The following is a 22,780-nucleotide window of genomic DNA, read 5'->3' as shown; positions in this document are numbered from 1 at the left end:
TATTTCAACTTTAATCTCAAAATTCTTGTCTATACTACTTATTCAATCGAGAATTTTCCCCCAACTCCTTGTTACTAATGGAATTTAAACTTTTTAGAGACATTAATCTTGGTGCAAAGCAGCACTTTTGAACTAAGACGAAAATCAAATGGACGATTCAGATTTATAATAACAATTAAGAGCCGATATGTCTATGATATTGATGGATAATTTTCAAAGATGTTGCCGAAAATGTTGCGAAGACTTTTTTTGGAGCAGAATTAGTGGTTTTCGAATGAAGAAAAGAAAGAGAGAAGATTCTAAAGAATTTTGTAGAAAATCTAAGTTATCTTTTTGGAAAAATTCAGCTAGGACATCTCTTGTAGAGTGCAAAATCGTTTTGGTTTTATAATTATTAAGCAAAATCTCGTTTCTAATTATAGTTTATATCAGCAGTGGGTATTAAGTTGATCGTGATCGACCTGTGGACCACCAAGATATTTTGGGGTGACCACCATTACTAAGACGTAGACGCATATACTAAAAGAAACATATTAATGGAACGTTATATTCTCTTTATCTCTGAAGGGAAACGAAGTTTTCCCCTTCAAAATGACATAATTTTAGACGCACGCAGTTCACAACCTAAGAATAACTTTTGGAATCTAATGGACGAAGTAAAGTATCCTAATTTTAAAAAACTGCATATCATTTAACATTGTTCTTTGGCTCTACCTGCCTGTATGAACCTGTATTTTCAACGGTGAATATAATTAAGGCACCATATCGTTCCTATCTTACAGATGGCCACTTAGAATCCAGTGCAAAGTTAGCATTTAATAATTATGCACCGAGATATTCAAGATTGGTGGACAGTATGTAGTAGTATGTAGCCTGTCTTCTACTAAATATAACTACGTGAACTAACTTTAGATAAAAATGATTTATTTTTTTTAATGCGTTTTGAATTGTTTGATATTAAATGCATCATTATATATTATTATATTTATGGTTATTATTATTATGTTTGTAGTTATGTAAGTTAGTACATATTTATTATAAAGTTATAATAAATATTGTAGACCTACGCCACTGGATGGACCACAACAGTGGAAGAAATTAGGAGTAACCCTGCCCTGGAAAAGTCTGCCCACTCCTGGTTTATATTCTATGGTTCCCTTCCAGTTTGTGCGTATATATTCGAATCTTCCTCCAGCGGAATGTTAATTATTCTCTCCTCGGAAAGAAAATCAATCGATTTCGGACTTAGCTTATCTCGCCCGCACGTGCTCCTCTCGTGAGAGGTTTGAATGATAAGAAGGGGATGATAAAACGGCAACAAACCTTATGGTGAAGTTCGTTTGCACTTCATCTGGCAAACACTGAAGGAGGAGGAACGTAGCGAGCAATGAACTTCACGCTTTTACTTTCTTTATTAACAATGCAAAGCTACGCATTTATTTTCATTCAAATTGCTAAATGAAATTGTTATCCTCATTCTTGTTAAAAAATAAATATTGTAGAACGATATCGCTATAAGTGGGTGGGATACAATTCTTATTATCTGCTAAATTCAAGAAGCCTAAATATTTAGTTAGGCTTTTCAATTCAATGAACTTTACTTTCTAACTAGTATTTTAGCTTATTTAGCATAGCTAATTCGAAAGATTTGAAAATTGAGCCAAAACAATTTTCTGAGGCACTACTAATCCCACCTGAGTTCGCATTATCAAAGTTTCGTAATAAGGAGTTTCGCAACAGGTGGGAGGTGCAGGGATTGCGCAACTGTTAATCTCTCAGTTTTATAACTTATATTTTAAATCTTCTTTGTTATCTGAATTTGTCATGATCACTTATGATTTCTGTATAGGAAAAAAAATTTCATTAATTTAACATTTACAAATTATCTATATTTGGAAATATCTATTTCTGTAATAACACAAAATGTCTTTCAATATTGTTACGACATCTTCATGAAATTTAGAATACCAAACAACGTTCTGAAATTTTTTTTTAAATAATATTTTGCACTAATAGGGCCAGATGTAATTGGAGATTTTATATTCTAGATCAATCAAGAGCTTCATTCAGAAGCTATTAGTCTTTGTTAACTTACAGATATTAAATTAAACAGAAAGGCATCAAAACATCTATTTATTTTCTCAAAGAAAATAAACTAATTTTAAAGAGGTGTTGCCAATTAGGCAATTGAAATATTATATGTAATCTCGTTTCCAACAGTCTCTCTCTTGTTGCAATGAATTTTGCAAATTTTATTACATTGTACATTTTCTTTCTTTGTAATGCAGTCGATTTTACAAATAATATGCAAGACATGTGAATCTGGTGAATGTTAAATCTGTAATCTAAGATCAAATATTCTATTTTTGATAGAACATGTAATTTTGATGAGGGTTTGAAGTCTCAGGTATAGTTCTCTGTTTTACTATAGAACAGCATTACGTTATTTATATGGTACAACATTAAATTATAAGGGGATTTTGGGAATGTATATAAACAAATTATGCATTGAGAATGAAAGAGAGTGAAATTTTTGCATCTTCCAAACGTTAGGAAATATATGCATACATTATTTACCTAACTACATGCTTTTATTATCTACCTAACTTTATTTCAAATATCTGACGGATTAACGGAAATTTGAACGATTAAACAGTGATTTGAGAACGTAAGAGAGTGAGATTTTTGTGTTCTTGAATTCATTAGGAAGTGGATAAACTTCTTCCCCACGAATACCTTATCTACCTAACATGCATACTTTCCATCTGACTTGGATAAATGGAAACGTGGGCGAGTAAGTGATGTATGTTATGAAAACGATAGAGAATGAGATTTTTGTATTCTTAAAATCGTAAGGAAATTGATACATTCGTTCCCCATGCATACTTTATTTACCTAACATATATGATTTTTTTCAAATATCTGATTTGGATTAAGAGAAACGGGGACAAGTAAACAATTATTTTAGAAAGAAAGAGAGTAAGAATGTGCCGTTCTTAAAATCGTTAGGAAATAGATATACTTGCTTCTATGAATTAATAACCTACCTAACATAATATTTTATTTTAAATATCTGACTTACAAATAAGTTGGGAAAAGTTTTGATGTGCTGATATTTTATTACTTTAATCTGATACTTAATTTCTGTACAACAAATACAATTATTATTTGGTTCTTCCGAGTTTGTTGTATTCATTTCTGAATGGAATTTTTTTCAAAGTCAAGGTCAAAATGAATTAAAACAAAAAAAATTCAAAATATGCTCTTTTCATGAAAAGCAAATTAATAGTTATTAAAAATTCAGTTGGGGGAAAGAAAAAATAAAATCCAGCGGGAGTGGTCTCTCTGAAACTTTCTCGCATACTCTCTATAATAAAGATGTTATATAAGAGAATGCTTGGCTTGGCATTGGAGTTCAATAGTTGCGAAATATTAACTTTTGGCATGAATTTAGTATTTTTACTGAATCTATTGTGTTAGCCTTGATGAGAGTTATCTGGCAATTATTTCCTGGCATGCAATTAATGGAATCCAAAATGCGAATTTGTATTTTAGATAAATTTTTCACTGCCGATAGAAACAAAAATTTTACGCAGAGCAACACTTGTAGTCGCAAAATCCTATACCAAATTTGATATATTTAACTCATTGCGTTTTTGAATTATCGCGCTTGTATGTTTCTGAGAGTTCAGACCGACAGACAATCAACCCGTCGTTAGATTTGGCTCAAAATTTGATTGGTGTCTACACTGTAGATGTAAAATCTGTGTACCGAATTTTACTCTTCGTTTTGAAGTTATTGTGTTAACTTTTATTCGGACAGCGGGACTGACAGACTTTGTTTAAACGCATTTTGTTCAAGATTTGATATAAAGACCGTATACCAAATTTCATCCCTCTAGCTGAAAGCATTTATTTTTATCACCGACAAAAATTTTCCAAAAATTGTGTTTTTAGAACTCACGGCAGTTTAAATGGTTCATCAAAATCTCGAGTTCGAATTTTTTAACGATTTCTCTATACTTGGTTTCGAAAAAGTAAAAATCATACAATTAGAAATTTAAGAATATCAAGAATTAGGCAATGGGGGAATGTTATTAAGGATACTCTTTGTTTTATTGTATTTATATCAACACCTGGAGCTTTTTTGTTTGGTCACTAGAATTTTGATTAAAAAATATTCTGCATTTCAATATAATAAAAAAACATGTTTTTTAAAAATCTTGTTTACTTTTACTATTTAAACATCATAATAATGAAAAGTAAGTATGCTATCTATAAACCTCAAAGTGCGTGATGAAAAAATCTTTGAAAACGCGTCATATTAACGATCATAAGTGGTCATACTTCATGAGTAGTCGATTCTTATTAAGGAAAGGACAAACAAAATTTTATTAGATTTTTAATTAAAAATTATTCAAAATGCAACGTTTTTCTATAATATTATTTTATATTATTACACAAAAAAAACCTATGAGGTAAAAAAATAAGCATTGCAGTTTTTACTTTTTCGTATGCAAAAAGAAAATATTGTAATCGTCAAAATACTCGACCTCGATATTTCGAAAAATCCCCATGTTTCACCTCCCTAAATCCGACAAACAAGTCTTCGGAATGGTGTTTATTTATTTGTGAACACGGTTACTCAAAAATACTTTGAGCTAATTTGGTATATAGTCTTTACACAAAATTTGTTGACTTCTATAAAATTTTAAATAAAATCCATTCAGAGGATGTCTGTCAATCCGGCTGTCCGAAGTACAATAAATACAAAATGAAGACCGTTACATCGATAAAGCTCGTTACACAGATTTAATATCTAAGGTGTAAATTCATATCAAATTTGCAGTTAGATCCATCCAGGAGTTAACCGTCTATCGGTTTGCATTTTCAAGAGCATGTAAGCGCGGTAACTCAAAAGCGTAATGATTTAAAGAAATCTGGTATGTAATCTTGTGACTACAATTGCAGTTCTGTGTCCATTTTTATTTCAATCGATTGGTAAAAATGTGTCCAAAATACACATCCGGTTTCCTGCTGTTGTATTGTAGTGAATAGCTTATAAGCCAGTTAACAACTACGCTCTCCGAACAATTGCTTTTGTATCATGGTCATGTTAATGGACTGCGAAGCGCAAGGTCCCAGGTTCTATCCTCGCTCATCACACTACCGTAACATTGGTGACCTCGGACAATGAACCTTCCACCTTCGTACAGCTTGTTGTGGCGCCATCTACCCGCAACCAAAGTCGTCAGACTCACTTGACGCAGCAACAGCAATCACTTACCCACACACGCTCGCCATAACGCTTGGCGCTACTGGAATGGGTACAGACGCATTAGAATCAACAGCTAATACATCACCACTCAACTCTCATATCGTTCGTCTCACCTCCAACTCACTGGAGGGAGAGTCTGTAGTGAATAGCTTATAAACCAGTTAACAACAACGCTGCCCTAGCAATTGCTTTTGTATCATGGTCATGTTACTGGACTGCGAACCACAAGGTTCTAGGTTCTATCCTCACTCATCTCAATTCACCACAGTGTAAAAGACACATCACAGCGATTAATCGTTGAAGGTTAATAACCTCTTTTTACTTTATTGTTCGCCAGTGTCATTCGATTAAAAATACACAAATGCGTTTAGTACAGGATATGCGAAAACGTTTTGGGGAGACCAGCTTATATCAATTTTATTATCGTAAAAATTTTCGCTAATTTTAACAATTTTTCCCAAGATATTTTTCAGCATATTTTACTACAATACTTTTCATTGTTTTAGTAGTTAGATATATGCACACGGGAATTTCACCAAAAAATAAATCTTTTTTGAGACATTAACGCTATCATAATTAAAACAGTGATGTACTGATGTATCATAATTAAAACTCCGAAACAAGTCATAATATTTATGCATTGCCATATTTAGAACTAGCAATTAGAATACCTTTTTTCTGCAGTTTAATGCTTCCTTTTTAAAAAAAATCTGAAGGAATATTGTTGAAATTCAACAAAGAAAAGCAGAACTAAAATTAGTCCTTCATTGTATTTGAACATCTGAGAGACACGTGTTTAAGTGACCGAAGGTTATTTTTGTTCAATTTTGCGTGCTAAAGATAGGCACTTCGTAAATATAAATAGTTGGAATTCTTTTTTTTTCCGATAAGAATTGGATCCATCTGAGTGCCAAATGCGTTTCAAATAAATATTATCTACTTTGCATACAAAAGATACTGATGATTATTTAATTGCGTTTTTTCATCGAGGAATTCAGGTGAAGGAAAATTATTGACGAAGCTCATACATTCCTTTTCAAACGAATTTGCTGTATTTGAATGGCAACAAGTACAGAAGAATAACAAAACCTCAAGGAATAAGATTCAAGTTTTATCTTGCTGGTTAAATCTCGAACACGTTATATTTCAAAACATATCAAACATATATATTTCGAACATGGTTATACTTAATTTCTGTTAAATCGTTTAGATATAAATTCATTGTCAAATTACCAATCATTAAAGATATGTTTTTTTTTATGGATTACAAATGTTTTGTAGACTGCGTACATGAATCTTTCTAATAGAGACTGACTTGGCATAAAAGCGCTATTAAAAATGTAAATGTCAAAATCAAAAATCAAAGTAAATATTTGAAGAAAATTACTTGAATTGCATTTCAGTAATGAAAAATATTGTTGAAAATATACTTAGATATTAATTAAAAGTTATTTAAATAACTGGTGTTATGAGGACGAATTTTCCATTGAAATCAGTCTTAGTTTTGTATAAAAAAATTTCTCGAGGTTATAAAAGGAAAATTCCAATATTTCATTTAAATTTTTAATTGATTAAGATTCAAATTAATATTTCGAAAAAAAAAATCCCTTTGAATTATATATTCCCATCCTCTTAAATATATTTGACCAGAATTAAGTAAATTTGGAAGCAACTCTAAATGCCTTGTATAACTCAAACGCACACACTTTTTCCGATATTATTTGGGTTGATTGTAGGAGATTAATTTACAATTATAGTTATGTCTATTTATTACTGGTGGATTTTTTTTCAGTCTGTATTCAATTATATTTTATATCAAATATAATTTTAATTATTAGTGCAGAATTACTTGTCTGTTATCCTGCGCTAATAATAAAAGAGAGGATGTACGTGCGTGTGTGTAATTGAAAGAGAGAGAGAGGGGAGGAGGAGGTATGCGATGGTGCTCTAAAGGGCAGATCATTTAACTTAGAATTAGTAAATGTGGTGCAAATATATTTTTGAAGGTGAAAATGCGCACCTTGGCACGATTTTTTAAAAATTTTATTTAGAATTTTATCTAAGTAAAGATTAAGCGCCATTTGTGTGTGTGTGTGTGTGTGTGTGTGTGTGTGTTTCTTGATATTACATCAGTTTATTATTCAACAAAAATAATTTTCATGCCGTTTAAAATTTAAAAAATTATTTTTTAGTGATGTCATTTTAAGAGCCATGCAAATTTTTCCTAAATATTAGCAACTTTTAAAAAATTGGGGTTTTTTTGTCTAATTTTTAACAATCAATTACATTATTGCCTACTCAGCCGAATTCAATTCAATTGTTTTCATTCTTTTAGGGAAATCGACAATCTATTTCTAATTCTTCAAATTTCCACACTAATGGATAGATATAGATATGGGTAGGCTTATATAAATTTAGCGTGTATCAAATCAACGTGAAAGACTGAGTTTTGAATTCCCAATCCTTCATTGCCAATAACGCTACTTTATCACCAGTCCATTGTGGCCCTCAAGTTCTCGCAAAATTAGGTTCCATTTCCTAATCACAGATAAATTTTAATGCATGTACGAAGGACAAGATGATTTCTGCAGTTTGAAATTAAGTAATCCTGGATATTTATTAGTTAAATGTGTTAGGAAGAACTGTTAAATAATAAATCTTGCCTTCCCTAACACTAAAAACACACACAAACTCACACACATATTAAAATTGGAATAAATATATTAAAACGTAGATACTTGCAGCCGAAACATATGAGTTGTGTCGGAACATTTAACAATATTAAAATGATTTTTTTTTTAGAAAATGGATATTGCAATTGACATTCTTTAACATTGAGAAAAACTACTTAATTCATAAAATAAATTTAATGTATCATGAAAACGATATTCGAAATTTTCCGGAACCATCTTATGACCTTATCTTCGGAACCATCTTATGGACATGTTTTCATTTTCATTTTTTTTCTTTTGGTTTTTAGATAGAAAACTATTTCAATTGTAGAGAATTTGCTGATAGAGTTATTAATAAAAAGTAGCATGATGGTATTAAGATAATTCATATTTTTAAACTATGGCATTGGTATATAAAATTTTTTTTAGGTTCCAGTGTTTAATTTTCAATAAAAAAAAATTATGATACAAAAATTATACTAGAAACATTAGTACTAAAATCGTAAAAGTACAATAAAACTTATTTGAAATTTTTCTAAAGAAATCTCAATTCTTTTTTGTTAGACAGAATTCCTTCATATTCAGGATATTCCATTTTTTTCGCAAAATGTTTTATTTGCTTATCAAAATTTCCTTGCAAGCTCCCCTCCCGAAATAGTTTAAATCCATAGAATAGACTTGAAAGCAAATCCTCTTTGTACTATAAATGATTTACTGTTAATCGAAAATGAAAATTAATATAAAATGAATTGATTCATTGATTGCGAAGCTAATTTCTGGGAGTTAATGTCTGCAATCACAAAAGGATTCTATCAAATAAACTAAAAAAAGTTAAGAAAAAAAAACCCCGAACTTTTTACTATTTTTATAATTTGATAATTTTCTTTTGTTAATAAAACCATCGCTTGCTGTTAATTCGGAATTTAAAAAAAAAAGAAAGAAAGAAAGTAAGAAAAATGATTAATGTGAAGATTTAAAAAAAAACACCTTACAAATATTTTAAAACAAATGCATTATTTAGAATTCTGTTTATAATGGTAAGTTTATGACATTTAAGTGTCATTACATTTTTTTTTTTTTTTTTTTTTTGTAGTCGAGTCTTGCAACTGCAAATTTCTGGCTCCAAAACTCAGACTCTACAGATGTCCGAAACCAATTCAAATATCTACTATCTCACTAATGAAGTACAGTAATTAAGGTTTATCTAATTTGTTATTGAAATATTAAATATAAAAAATAAATCATTTTATGCTTAGCTGGCTAAAGTTTTAATGCCGATAAACTATTCTAGAGCGACAGTAGTTAAATAAAAATAATTTAAATGCAATACTTGGACTGAAGAAGAAACATTTTCTGTCTCCGTATGTACTACTTCCGTTTCCCTCATGCGCCCTTCGTTATGAATGTAAACAAACATAAATTCGTACATGTGTTGCGATGCTTTAACTTTTGTTTCTTAATTAATTCATCATGCAAAATATATCTGCTGAAAAATAATCTGCTTTTTTAAGCAATATACGTGGAAGAACTTGAGCCATTTTTCATCACTTATAACGAATGAAAAGTTCTAAAGAAAAGTAAGTTTTATCACAATTATTAATTCATCGACGAACACTTCATTTACACTTGCAGATTTCAATGTCCGTAAATGCTATGCATTTCGATATTTTTTAAATACTTTTTTATAAGTAAATATTTTCCAAGAGCAAGGAATACGTCTGATTCAGTGAAGAAATCTGCTTAAACTAAAATTTTAAGTAAGAGGTCTTCTTATCGGAAAATGGAATTGATATTATCTTATTTATGACGTCAAAGATTGTGATTGATGATGTCATCGATTAGATTTCTTTTTATTCTGCAGCCTGCCTGAATGTGCCATATTGATGACAGTGATCACATTGTCAACGGTTCCACCATGGAAGTTATCCAGACTGTAAGTTGAACATGCTGTTTCTCTTTATAGTTTGGAATTCTACTCTGTTTTGTCTCTCGATTTCTTGATTTTTAGTAAGTTATTTTTTATTATATTTCATATTTAGTAATTCCATATTTATTTTTAGTACCCATTTTTAAAGTCATTTTTGGCTGGCTCTGTCAGTGGAACATGCTCAACACTTCTTTTCCAACCTCTAGATCTAATTAAAACCAGACTTCAGAATTCTTCAAAAAATGGGTAAGTGTCTCAAAAACTATATATAAAAATGTAATCAGTAAAATCATGCATATAAATAAATACCCGAGTGCAGAAAAATGGAATATAAACCCATTTATTCTTTATTTTGCTCATTGCCAATATTATTAATTTCAAACCACAAATAAAGCTAACAATAGTGTATGTGTCTTTCATGGAATACTTCTTATTTCATATCTAAATAATTCTTGTATCATAGATTTAGCTTTCATAAATTTCTTTTAAATTAAATTATATTTAAATTAGAAATTATGTGATTATAGCATAGATCTGATTTTAATATTGATGATTATTCCATTTAATGAAACATAAAGATCTTCCAATAATTTGCATTTTTAAACCTTAAATCCTCGTATTAAAAAAGCTCTATTTGATATAGAATTCTTGTTTTGGAAGTCACAGAATCATTCATATAAGACAATTCACTTTTCCCCCCCCTTCCTCTTGATTTTGTAAATTGAATGAGATAGTGTTGCTTGTTTGGCAATGATTATTTTTTAAATTATGTGATATTTAGCTATTTTATATATTAAATAATATAAAAATATTATTGTTATTTGGTGTTATTCATATAAGATTTTATCCTTTTGCTTACTAATGACTTTTTCCTGCAGGGCAAACAGACATGGTATATACCATTTAGTTGTGCAAGTTTTGAAAAATGAGAAGATGATAGGGTTATGGCGTGGTACACTACCTGTAAGTAAAAATTATTTTATCATTATATTATTTATATTGTTCAGTTAGATTTATTGTCAAATAATACTGATTTTTATTTTACAAATCAATTTATTTCCTAAGACTTAACAACTATTGGTGATTTCTGAATTAAGCAATTTGGAAAGTAAACAAGTTTTTAATTAGTAATAATAGCTTATAACAAAATGTCTATAACACATGTATTTTCATAGTTGACTTAGTAATCAGTTTGCCAATCTTAAATTGTGTCATCCTGACCAAAAAATGTAATACATTTTATATTCTTTTTTAATATCAAATATGAAGAAGTGGTGCAGAAATATTATAACTTAGGCCTTATTTATTTTAACCAGTAATGAAAATTAAGTACCACTAGTAGCACTTATTTCACAACCTCACTGTTTGTACTGATGTTGAAAATAAAGTTTAGTGTTTAAAAAGATAATTATATGTATAATTATTTTAATAGAAGCCATTTTTGTTGATCATTTAAAATAATTTATATAAATATCTATTTCTTTCATCCTGCTTTAAAATATGATTGTTTGCAATAAATAATGTTTGTTTCAAAGATAAATAATTAAATTAAAAGAAAAAATTTGTTTTAGTCCGTCATGAGGTGTGTACCTGGTGTTGGAATGTATTTTAGTTCCTTGCATTGGCTGCAAACAAATTACGGGTAAGCTTATTGTGTTTTAGCATTAATTTTTTTTTACCTATTATTAGTCTGTAGTATTATTTTATTGTGATATCTATAAGTTATTCAAAGAATCTTATTTAATTATTGAGATATTAAAATTAAAAATATGTGTACATAAGTGTCTTAAAAAACAAACTTATTATTAACTCTTAAACAAACTTACTTATACTTAATCATTTATAACTCTCTTATTGCTTTTATTGTTCAAATGATTCTTGAGAAACTTATGAAAAACTTATTTCAGTTTTAATCTTTATTTTCAGAAGCTCTTGACTTCACTTTAAAAAGTAATTTTACTTTTAGCATAGAAGTTTAAGCAGCTTAAAAAATAGTTTTAAGTTTTTATTGTTGCTATTATTATTATTAATTTTTTTTTTCAAAAGCATATCTTATAAAATAAAAAGTACAATTATTTATCTTTTTCTTGTTTCAATTTCATTTAATAATTACTAATGCCATAACTTATAGCTGACTACTGTATTATATTTTAACCATATTTGAAATTTTGATTTATGATTAATAAATCTTGCTATATCAAAAAAAAAATGAAAAAAATTATTTTATGTCATTTTTTATTAATATAAAACTTTTATGATTTTTTGAAATTGTTTAAATATATACTTATCCTTTTTTCAGTTCTAAAGACCCTTCCCCTATTGAATCGATTTGCTTTGGAGTTCTTGCTAGATCATTTGCTGGGGCTACTTTGTTGCCTGTGACAGTTCTCAAAACAAGATATGAGGTATTTACTAAATGCTTTTTGTATTTTTAAGTGATACAATTGTATAGATACTTAATTATCTATCATAGATATTACTTTCAGATATTCAATACAATATTTAGAATGAAAAAGTCATTAATAAGTTGTATGCAAAAGACATTTCATTATTTCAATCACACTTTTTTCATAGCATCATTATGTGTGTTTTTATTTTAGACTTGAAAATATATTGGCTAAGTTTGTTTCAGGAAACAAAATAAATCTAATTCAATTAAATCTCACCAATGCTACATATTTTTAGTTTTCACTTGCTCTCTTTTTAAGCAAAAGTGTTTTTATAATGTTAGATTATTTGATTTAAACCATTGATTTTGAACTTGCAGAGTGAGAATCATTAGGAAGATATATCATACAGAAAAGAGAGGGTTAAAAAATGAACCACAAAATAGAAGGTAAAAAAAATTCAGCCAGCTAATTAATACATTTTGTTAATATAAAACTAAATGTATAAAATAAAATCAGTTTGATATTTATTATTTAGAATTCAAAACTTTATTGTAAAAGACATTAAATTCAGTAAAAGCAATGGAAGGGTATATGAAAGAAATTGATATGCAATATCGACTCGAGCACTAAAAATGATTGGCTTAAATATTTTGTTTTATAATAGAAAAATAAAAAAATTATACAATGCAATGTTTTAAACCAGTAGCAGAATCATTATTTTTTTAGATATTAAAATACATCTAATTATATATTTCAGTGACATTGTTTATTTTTTATTTTTAGAGTGGAGTATATGCCTACAATAGCTTATCTGAAGCCTTATGTAAAATTTATCGATTAGAAGGAAGAAAAGGTCAGTTTTTTTTTAAATGAGTTTCTCTCTCTTTATATTATTTTAAATTAATGATAATTTTCCATTGAATGCAAATTCTGAATTATAATTTATTTATTTTTAGGTCTTTTCTCGGGTTTAGTTCCTACTCTCCTCAGAGACGCCCCCTTTTCAGGAATTTATTTAATGTTCTATACACAAACCAAAAAAATGGTGCCTTCATGTGAGTTCCATTGCATTTTCTCTGTTTTTACTCATACAAATATTTTGTTTTTCATATAAAAAGTGTATGTTCAGTAATTTGTATATGAGATAAAATGTTTATAAAATATCATTCAGATTAACTTTGCTAATATATATTCAAGTCTACTTTTTTTTTTTTTGATAAATAATAATACTATTTATATATTTTTTTACTTTGTACCTATACTTGGATATTTAAAAAAATAAAGATTTTTTAAGTGCAAAGAATTTTACAACTTGTATTTTAAATAAATTGTATTTGACCATTCAATCTAATAATGCTTTTATATTTTTCTTTTAATTTAAATCATGTAAAACATTTTTTTACAATATTTAAATTTAAAAAAACTGTTGTTTTTTAAAATGTATTATAATTATTTTTTAAAATTATGTTTCTTTTTAAATTTTTCCATATATATATGCTTTTTTTTGTTTGCTTCTTTTGGGCGTATTTTAATTTTACAAATTTCTTTACCAACAGCTGTTCGTGAGAATGTTTTAAATGCGCCAATCAATTTCAGCTGTGGGGTTGTAGCAGGAATATTTGCTTCAGCCATAACTCAGCCTGCTGATGTGATAAAAACTAAAATGCAACTCTATCCCCAAAAATACAATACTGTTCCAGTAGCTGTTACTTTAGTTTTCAAGGTAATTGTTTTATTGAACATTCTGTTGTATTTCTTGAATATAATAATTCCTCTATAACAAAAGTGTTTTTTTTTTTTTTTTTTCTCCTTCCTCTCATACAGCTGCAATCTTCACTTTACATTACATTGTTGACTTATATAAATCTGTATTCAGATTTTTAAAAATAATTTAATAAGTCACTCATATTTGGGGGAAACAGCAATAACTTTGTTTCTATAGTTCATATCAAAGTTTAAAACTTTTTTCCATTTACAATCCTTTTTTTACGAGGCGAGATGGGTGGACTTTTTATGATTTCATTTTAGTCAGACTTATTCTGCAGCAATGCCAAAATTAGTGTATGAATAAAGAAAATAAATTTTTAAATATGAATAGATTAAAAAGAGTTTTAATTTAAAATATTTATAACAAAACACAGTAAAATCTTGTGAGTTATAGTGATTTTCCTGGCAGACACTGTAGAATCTGAAAGAAAATTTAGAAAAAATTTCAACTATAATTTTTTTATACTCAAATTGACTTACTATTATGAAAAACATTGTTTTATATTGACTATAAAGTCACAAAACACAAGCATATACAAAAGAAGCCATTGCTGTATTAATATTTATATTATACATATTTCTATAAAGGTGGAAAGTTTTTAACTATCTAGGTTAGGTTTTTTTTTTTTTTTTTTTTTTTTTCACTTCAAAAAATATATAGTTTATGTTTATATGTATATTTTCTTGAAATTTTACAACTAGTATTTTTTTTAAAAAGATTTTGGAGATTTAATTAAATTTTAAAAAAGGTTGCTTTATTCTATTGAAGTACTAATATATCAAGCATTGAATCTACGAAAATAAATAGATGCTTGGAGTTAAGATTATTTTAATTAATTAGGATGAAAAATTTAAAAGTTTTTTTTTGTTATCAATAGACATGAACAGTAAAGTGTCAGAATCAATCTTATGAGTAATTATTGTAGTGCTTCATAGCAGGAGCTTGTTGATTTCAATTGCCTTGTTTTATATATATATATATTTTCTGGATTGTAATTATTTTTAGTGTTTTAAATTAAAATATTAAAACAATGATTTATAAAAAGGAAAATAAATATGTTTACTACTATTTTTAATTCAATGAATACATAAATTGTGATTCTAATATTTAATAATTAAATAACACTTCAACATTGATGATTATATTTTTTACTGAAAAAAAAAATGCATTTCATTCATGTTTGATGCAAATATAGTATATGTATAAAACCAACTGCAGAAAATTTTATTCCTTAAATGTTTACTTTTTGAAAATAAAACAGCATGTATAATCTTTTTCAAACAGCAAATGCTGTGCATTAAAAAAAATTCTCTCAATAAATATTCCAAGCATTTTAAACAAGAATGTAATAGGGAAAGAATATTTGCCTTTGACTTTTTGTCGATAATTTTTTTTATTTCATCATATTATTTCTTTTATATAGGATAATGGCATTAGAGGCTTTTTTATTGGAATGGTACCTAGGGTAGTAAGACGAACCCTTATGGCAGCCATGGCATGGACTGTCTATGAGCAGGTTAGTTATTAATATTATAATTTTGCTGTTAATTAATGTTACTTTACAATCTAATGATCAATTGCTATTCCAATGAATTCTTAAGGTAATAAATTGGTTTGAAATTTTAAGATTTCTTTTAAAAAGCATTATAATTAATTAAAGATCCAGCTGCTAAACATGTATGACTTTGCTCCTTTTTTACTATTTAGTAATTAATAGATATTTTTTCAACTTATAAAAGTAAACATAAAATAACCGAATTTATATTCGATGCTGTTATATATGTTCAAAATATACTTATTATATGTTCAAAATATACTTTGAATATACTGTTAGTAAAAAGGTTATAAAATATAACATACTGTTTCATAAAAATGTTTTAAATTATGAAATATTCTCAATATCATCAAAAATAAATATTTTTTTATTATAATACTTATGATTATTAACAGATGAATAAAGGATATAACATTTGTTATGTTTTTAAATAAAGCAAATTTTTAATAAAATTCAATAACTTATTTGTTTTGAATTTTGTAAATTAGTTTAAAATTTTGCAGTTGTTCATATTAAAGCTGTTGTGCTTATTTTTATTGAGTACTTCTGTACCTGAGATTAAAATCGTAGGCTGCAATTACATTATTTTTATGCTTACATCTGCATCTTATATTCAAGAAATATTTAATTCAGATAAAAAAATTAAATTTCATTATCTTGATTTTAATGTTAAGAATATAAACTTTGTTAATAGTTTTTTTTATGCTGAATCATATTCATTTTCTTTTTAGGTCATAAAGTATGCAGGATTAAAATGAGTTATACAAGTTAGATGCTTGATGATAAAACTTCTGTTGGAAACAGTGCAGATTATTAGCCCGGCAGCAGCTGCTGCTATTGTTCCTAAAAAGAAAGTTCATCAATTTTCTTGTTGGTTCAGAACCAAATCCTTGTTGCTGTGTTTTGTAAATGAATATTTTTTATCCAGATATTTGGATATGCTAGTGTAACTATATTGTAAGAATCAGATTCTGTATATGCTAATAAAAGGCTGTATGTTTTTAATTAGCCAAATACAAGAGAAGAGTTGATGTGCAACCATTACAATTTTTTTTAATGAAACTGATATTGAAATTATATTAAACTGAAAACTGATATTAAATTATAATCTTTTGTTTTACATCTAAGGAAATCTTTTTTTTTAGCCAAATAATCCATTTTCGATCAATTAAATTTTCCGTATTTATGTTTCTGTCTTATCAAAGATTAGATGAAGAATTATGCACTTCAGTATCAGAGTTTATAGATATTTTACTTTCATTGCCACCGAAGAAAATGTTTTGCATTAATAAAGCAAATATATATATATTTTATAGAAAATTAACAAAATCTAGTCACTATTTCAAAAGTGTATTTTTAATATTCTAAAGAATTAAAATGATCGATATATTTTACAGATATTTTTTTAATTCTCCATTTCTTTATAATCATTGCTTTCAATGAAGAAAGGAATTAATTCCAAATTTTATTTGGATGCTATTATATTATATGGAACTGATTCCATATAATGCATTCTGAAATATAGCTATTTTTATAAAGTATTACAAAAACTTATCATTGTATTTTTTTGAAGTTAAGTATTAAGTTGTATCATTTGTGAAATCTCAAGAATAATGTGAATATATATTGTTAACTTTATTATTTATTCTCTTAATAACAACGTCCAAATAATAAATGAAATATGGAATATTTTTGGAATGAATTCCTTTCTTCTTTTGTATTCATTAATTTTGTAGTTGAGTTGCTAGTGAATACTTAGCATAAGTTAATTCTAAAATATTCCAGCATAAGTTAAAAAAAATTTTTGCCTTGTTATATTATGTCTTCACATAAATACAAATAATTATTTCACAAGAATGGATGAAAATATTGTATTGCAAGTATGTATTGAATTCTTGTGTTACATTTTGTTATTGTGCATTAAAAAAGAACATTGAAAATGTGGAATGAAATGCATTTAAAATATTTTATGATTTCTACTTTTCTTTGAAAACATCTTGTGATATAATATTCCATTCCAATTCTTGTAATCAAAAATAATTAACAGCTCTGATAAATATGTCTCACTCGTTATTGCTTCAAAAGTAATTATTCTTCAGATGAATTATAGTGTATTGTTATAAAAAAAAAGTAAAATCCTCAAAATGTTATATAACTGTATATTTTTATGACTGTTTATATATTTATTGTTATGCTGACTTTTAGCTTTGTTGATATATTTATTTTTTAAATAAACTTTTTAAAAAATTCTCTTTTGTCATCTTATTTGATAAAATATTTAAGAAGTTGTAGCAAGTAAAAAATTTTTTTCGTTAGAAGCAACCATTGAAGGATGATGTGGATATCTGTATTACTATGTATTGGATTATGTTTTGAATTACTGGAAAACTATTAATAATTTTATATAAAAAGTAGTAAAAAATTTGGCTCGATAATCCTTTGGAATGTAAATCTATTTAAACCTCTAATTAGGAGCGTGCTACATTTTATTTATGACATTTATTGTCCTGAAAGATATAGGAATTATTTAGGACACTTAGTGCCCTAAATACATATAAGAACAAAATGGGCATTTGAGATACTTAAGCATGTTCAAGTGTTTATCTTGTAAATTAATTAATTTAACTATAAAAAATTTGTGTATTAAAATTTAATATACAAATCTAACATATTTCATGCAAAATATTAATAATAAGTTAAACTTGTACACTGAAATAGCAGATTTTGATTAATATTTCTTTTGTATAAGTTTGTGATAAATATCAGAGATTAGAGATACAATCATAAAATGCTATCACTACTTGCATGTGATTTTGGGAAATAAGCAAGTTTTTAGATTTTTTAGAGATACTGTAAATAGAATGCTACAATAAGTTTAAAAAAATATTAGAAACTTCATTTTATGTATAAATTTTTTCTTCCAGAAAATTTAGAAATTTCAGACTTTTCTTTCTGATTCTTATCAAATTAATTTCAAATTTGTATTTTATATAAAGAAAGAAACAATACTTTGAAAAAATAATTGCATTTGAATAATAAAAATATACATATGTTGAAGGATATCTACCATGTTTTGAATGGGGAGGGATCGTGTGCTTATTTTTAAATATATTTTAGCATGATTTAACAAACTTTTTAACACATATTTAATAGTTGCACGAATCTTTCCTGAATTTTCACAATTATATATATATATAAGTTTCAACACTAGATTACATTGTTGCCTTGAAATTCAAAGAGTTTTTATTGTTTCATTATATGTTTAAATGCATGATTTTCTTCCGCTTTTGAAAACCTTAGAAGAAAGATTGTTTAATATTTTTCAATTCATGAGACAAATGTAAAAAATGGAAATTTTTAACACAAACTTTACTGTATATACGGATTCAAAAAGTTCTATTGAAGCATAAGAAATATAAATTCTATCAGCCATCCTTTAGTACTTAAGTGCCCAGAGATATTCCATTATTTAACAAACAAGGGTAAGATTATTGCTTTTTGTTGGATTTCTGGACATGCAAGAATTTTGGGCTTCCAAAACTGCTTCACTAGTACTTGACAATTTTGTTCCTTTAAATGCTGCTCTACAGATTGTCAGGAATTTAATGGTGAAAAACTAGTAGAGTATATGAGATGAACAGCAATCCAACAAATTGCATGAGTTCCATCCTTCTGTGAGACATTGGAATAGATTTAATTTATATAGGTTTTTAGATGTTATATTGACTCGTCTGAGAATTGGTCATACCACAGTTACACATAAACATTTACTCTGTTCAGAACCTCTCCCTTGTTAAAATTGCCAGTGTATTCTCTCAATAAAATACATTTTAATAAAATGCCCAAATTTTGACATTTGCAGTCTCAACCATTTTGGTAAAAAAATCCCCGTAAAAGACTTGGTGGGAGAAGATCCCATCAATACCTCTTTCTTTTTCTTAAAGATATAGGTATTAACAAACTCAATTGAGCCCTATTTTATTAGCATACCTTTGGAAAATCATTTAAAACATGTTTCATACAATTCTTTGTTCCTTTAAATTGTCAATTGAAGGATGAAATTGCTCTATTATCTCGTGCTTGGCACAACATAGTTAAATATGGCTCTTGCACCAGAAAACACAGTTAAACCAAATTATGCAAGACAAATGAAAAAGTGAAATTTCAATAGTTCGTCAGTTAGAGGATTGATGAACCAAATATTTAAGCTTTTAATAATGCTATGGTGTCATGATACTGGCCTCCATTAGAAAGGTTCATACACACAATCAACGGAACTTAGATTGTGCACTTAGATAAAACTTAGAACTTAGGCATAATATAACATGGCTTTAATGTCAGATAATTTGGCAAAATTCTGGATATGAAGTTATATCTAAATTATTTACATGAACACAAATATAACCAATATTCTCAACGAACAAGCAGGTCGTCTGGCGCGACTAGTGCATGATAAAAGTGTAAAAATTATTTTAAATCAATATTAATAGAGTGACGCATACAATTCAGCAAATAAGAACTGGCTTTTAGCCGTTTAGAACGTGCTCCCGCTGGTGCGGCGTGGTGTGGAGAGGGGTGATGGTGCCAGCTCAGGTGTCGTCCTCATCATCTGACAGCGGTTCAAAATTACAAGGTCCATTCCAAAATACCCCTAGTGTTGCTTTAAAACAGGATGTTAATATAACTAAACTTCAAACTTTAACCGTTTGCACTAATTACTGATTCCAGAGGCTGCTAGAATGCTGTCTACTCGTAGCTCAATTCAACAGCGCAAGCTGGGTAGAGCAGCCTGATCACATGCAACAAAACCAGAGGTTGCAAAATTAAATTTAAGCAAGTAATTTTTTCTTAAAGTTTTTGTGCATGAAGACACAAACAGCAACTATTGTTATCATTAAAAATTTTGACATTAATATTTTGATGCATTTTTACATTTTAGACCTTCGCAAGTCCAAAAACACATTTGGCTTTTCATTAGTAAATATGACTCGAAAATATAGTCTGTTTCAAATATGCCTTTCGTATATGGCCCTTTCATTACATTTGCAGATTCTTGTCAGTCGGTTAGTGACAAGTCTGTTTGTTCGCCCATACTCATGAACACAATAACTCAAAATCACAAACAGTTAAATGAGTAGTGGACATTAAGTCGATCGCAATGGACAGCCAGACCAGACCACCAAGACATTTTGTTGTGTTATGACCTAAGATCTAAGATGCGCATACCAAAAGAAACATATTTATGGAACATTATACTCTCTTTATGTCTTGAGAAAAATGCGAAGATTTTCTTCTTCAAAATGACAATTTTAAAAGTAAGTAGTTCAAAATCTAAGAATAACTTTTGGAATCTGATGATCCTAATTTATAAAAAGTTGCATATCTTTTAACATCGTTCTTTGGCTCTACCTACCTGTATGAATCTGCATTTTCAACGATGAATATAATTAAGACAACATATCGTTCCTGTCTCACAGACGGCCACTTAGAATCCAGTGCAAGATTAGCATTTAGTAATTATATACCAAGATATTCAAGATTGGCGGACAGTATGTAGCCTATCTTCTACTAAATATAACTACAAGAAACTAACTTTAGATGAAAATGATTTATTTTTTTAATGTATTTTGTATTGTTTGATATTAAATACATCATTTGATATTATTATATTAGTTGCAATTATTATTATGTTTGTATCATGCTATTATTATTATGTTTGTAGTTATGTAAGTAGTACATATTCCGTATTTATTATTAAGTTATAATAAATATTGTAGACCTACGCCACTGGGTGGACCACAGCACCTTAAAAAAATTAAAAGTAGCTCATACCCTGGAAAAGACTGCTTAGTTAAATGAATGCAATTTAACAAATGGTTTCATCAGCAGTCTGCATCAAACTTTGGAACAAATTCAACAGATGTGTGATTGTATGTCTCTATCCTTTCATAAATATTGAACACTGTAACATGAAAATGCAGCTATCTATATAAACATACTAAAACTGTAGATTTGTATCAAATTTTGGTTTCACTCAGCAGTAAAGGAGACATCAAAACTATACTTTAAAATGCAAAATCCATTATATTGTGTTAGTGTATATGAAAATAAATGGAAGAAAGTAGACAAAGTTATTTCTAACTGGACCTTGGTCCTCTTTCGTTCAGATCTGCAGTTAATTTATTATATTCTTTATTATATTCTTAGATTCTTCTTGTGCAAGGCAAAAAATTAATGGAATAAAATATTTTTTTGACATACAAAATAAAAAAGACCCCCAATGGAAAACAAGGTTAAAAAAACAAACTTACACATAACAGCTTTATCATATCAATATTACTAGATTGTTATTTCAATATTAAATTGTTTCTCGGGACAAATGGAGCAAATAAATAATTATGTCCATTTTAAAAATTTTTTCGTCTGTGCACAAATAAGTATCTCAAAGACCATAATTACAAAAGACACTATAGTTTTAAACCCTTTTTATAAAATAATATCCAATAATTAATTAAGATAATTTAAAACATCATATGTCCCTGTCTTTACTACTAATAAAGGTGAGTGTACTTGACCTACAATTACAAAGGAAAGTGGAAATGTGCAACTCAAAAAGATTTGAAATTTTAAATGTGTTTTCAATTAATTAATTAAAAAATAAATACATTTGTAGTGTTTTTCCCCATGACAATTTCAAGCTTTAATTTTTTAAAGCAAAAAACAAAGAAAAATGTACTAACTGTTACCAGAAATGTAAGAGCAAGGACCATGTTTCTGCATCATCAGATTCCAAAAAATTTAAAATAATTTTGATATTACTCTTTTGTTACAGGCTAAAAGTAGAAGAGGAGGTGGGTTTCAAAGTTGAACTTTTTGTGCGAGTCTGATATAGCATTTATAAAACTGAGAAAAAAGAAATCTCATTTGTATACCATAACATAGTTACATCAAGTTGCACCGATATGACTGAAAGCAAAATCAGTTGATTTTAAATCACAAGAATTTAAGACTATAAATCACAAAAATTTCATGTTTAAAAGTTGTCATATGGTAGATTATGGTCACTTCAGTGTGAACACTCAAGGTATTATCTAAAAGGCATTTTTTAATGTATTATTGCATCCTCAAATTTTTTTGACTTTTTGGAACAAAATAATATACTTCTGTATTAAAATTTAGTCATTAAAAAG

At 27.8% G+C, this 22,780-nt stretch overlaps 1 protein-coding gene across 1 annotated transcript; it reads left to right on the top strand.

The window, feature by feature from the left end:
* Positions 1 to 9,331: 9,331 nt before the first annotated feature.
* Positions 9,332 to 17,779, top strand: LOC129957592 (mitochondrial glycine transporter-like). Its single transcript, XM_056070007.1, has 11 exons — positions 9,332 to 9,527; positions 9,812 to 9,883; positions 10,011 to 10,123; positions 10,756 to 10,840; positions 11,449 to 11,519; positions 12,177 to 12,282; positions 13,051 to 13,120; positions 13,224 to 13,322; positions 13,824 to 13,990; positions 15,459 to 15,551; positions 16,322 to 17,779. Exons 2-11 carry the CDS (start codon positions 9,821 to 9,823, stop codon positions 16,346 to 16,348), a joined length of 894 nt encoding a protein of 297 aa, XP_055925982.1. The 5' UTR covers positions 9,332 to 9,527; positions 9,812 to 9,820; the 3' UTR covers positions 16,349 to 17,779.
* The last annotated feature ends 5,001 nt before the right edge of the window (positions 17,780 to 22,780 follow it).

This window comes from Argiope bruennichi, chromosome 11 (genome assembly GCF_947563725.1).
Source record: "Argiope bruennichi chromosome 11, qqArgBrue1.1, whole genome shotgun sequence".
NCBI lineage: Eukaryota > Metazoa > Arthropoda > Arachnida > Araneae > Araneidae > Argiope > Argiope bruennichi.
This window is presented reverse-complemented; position numbering and strand designations above follow the sequence as displayed.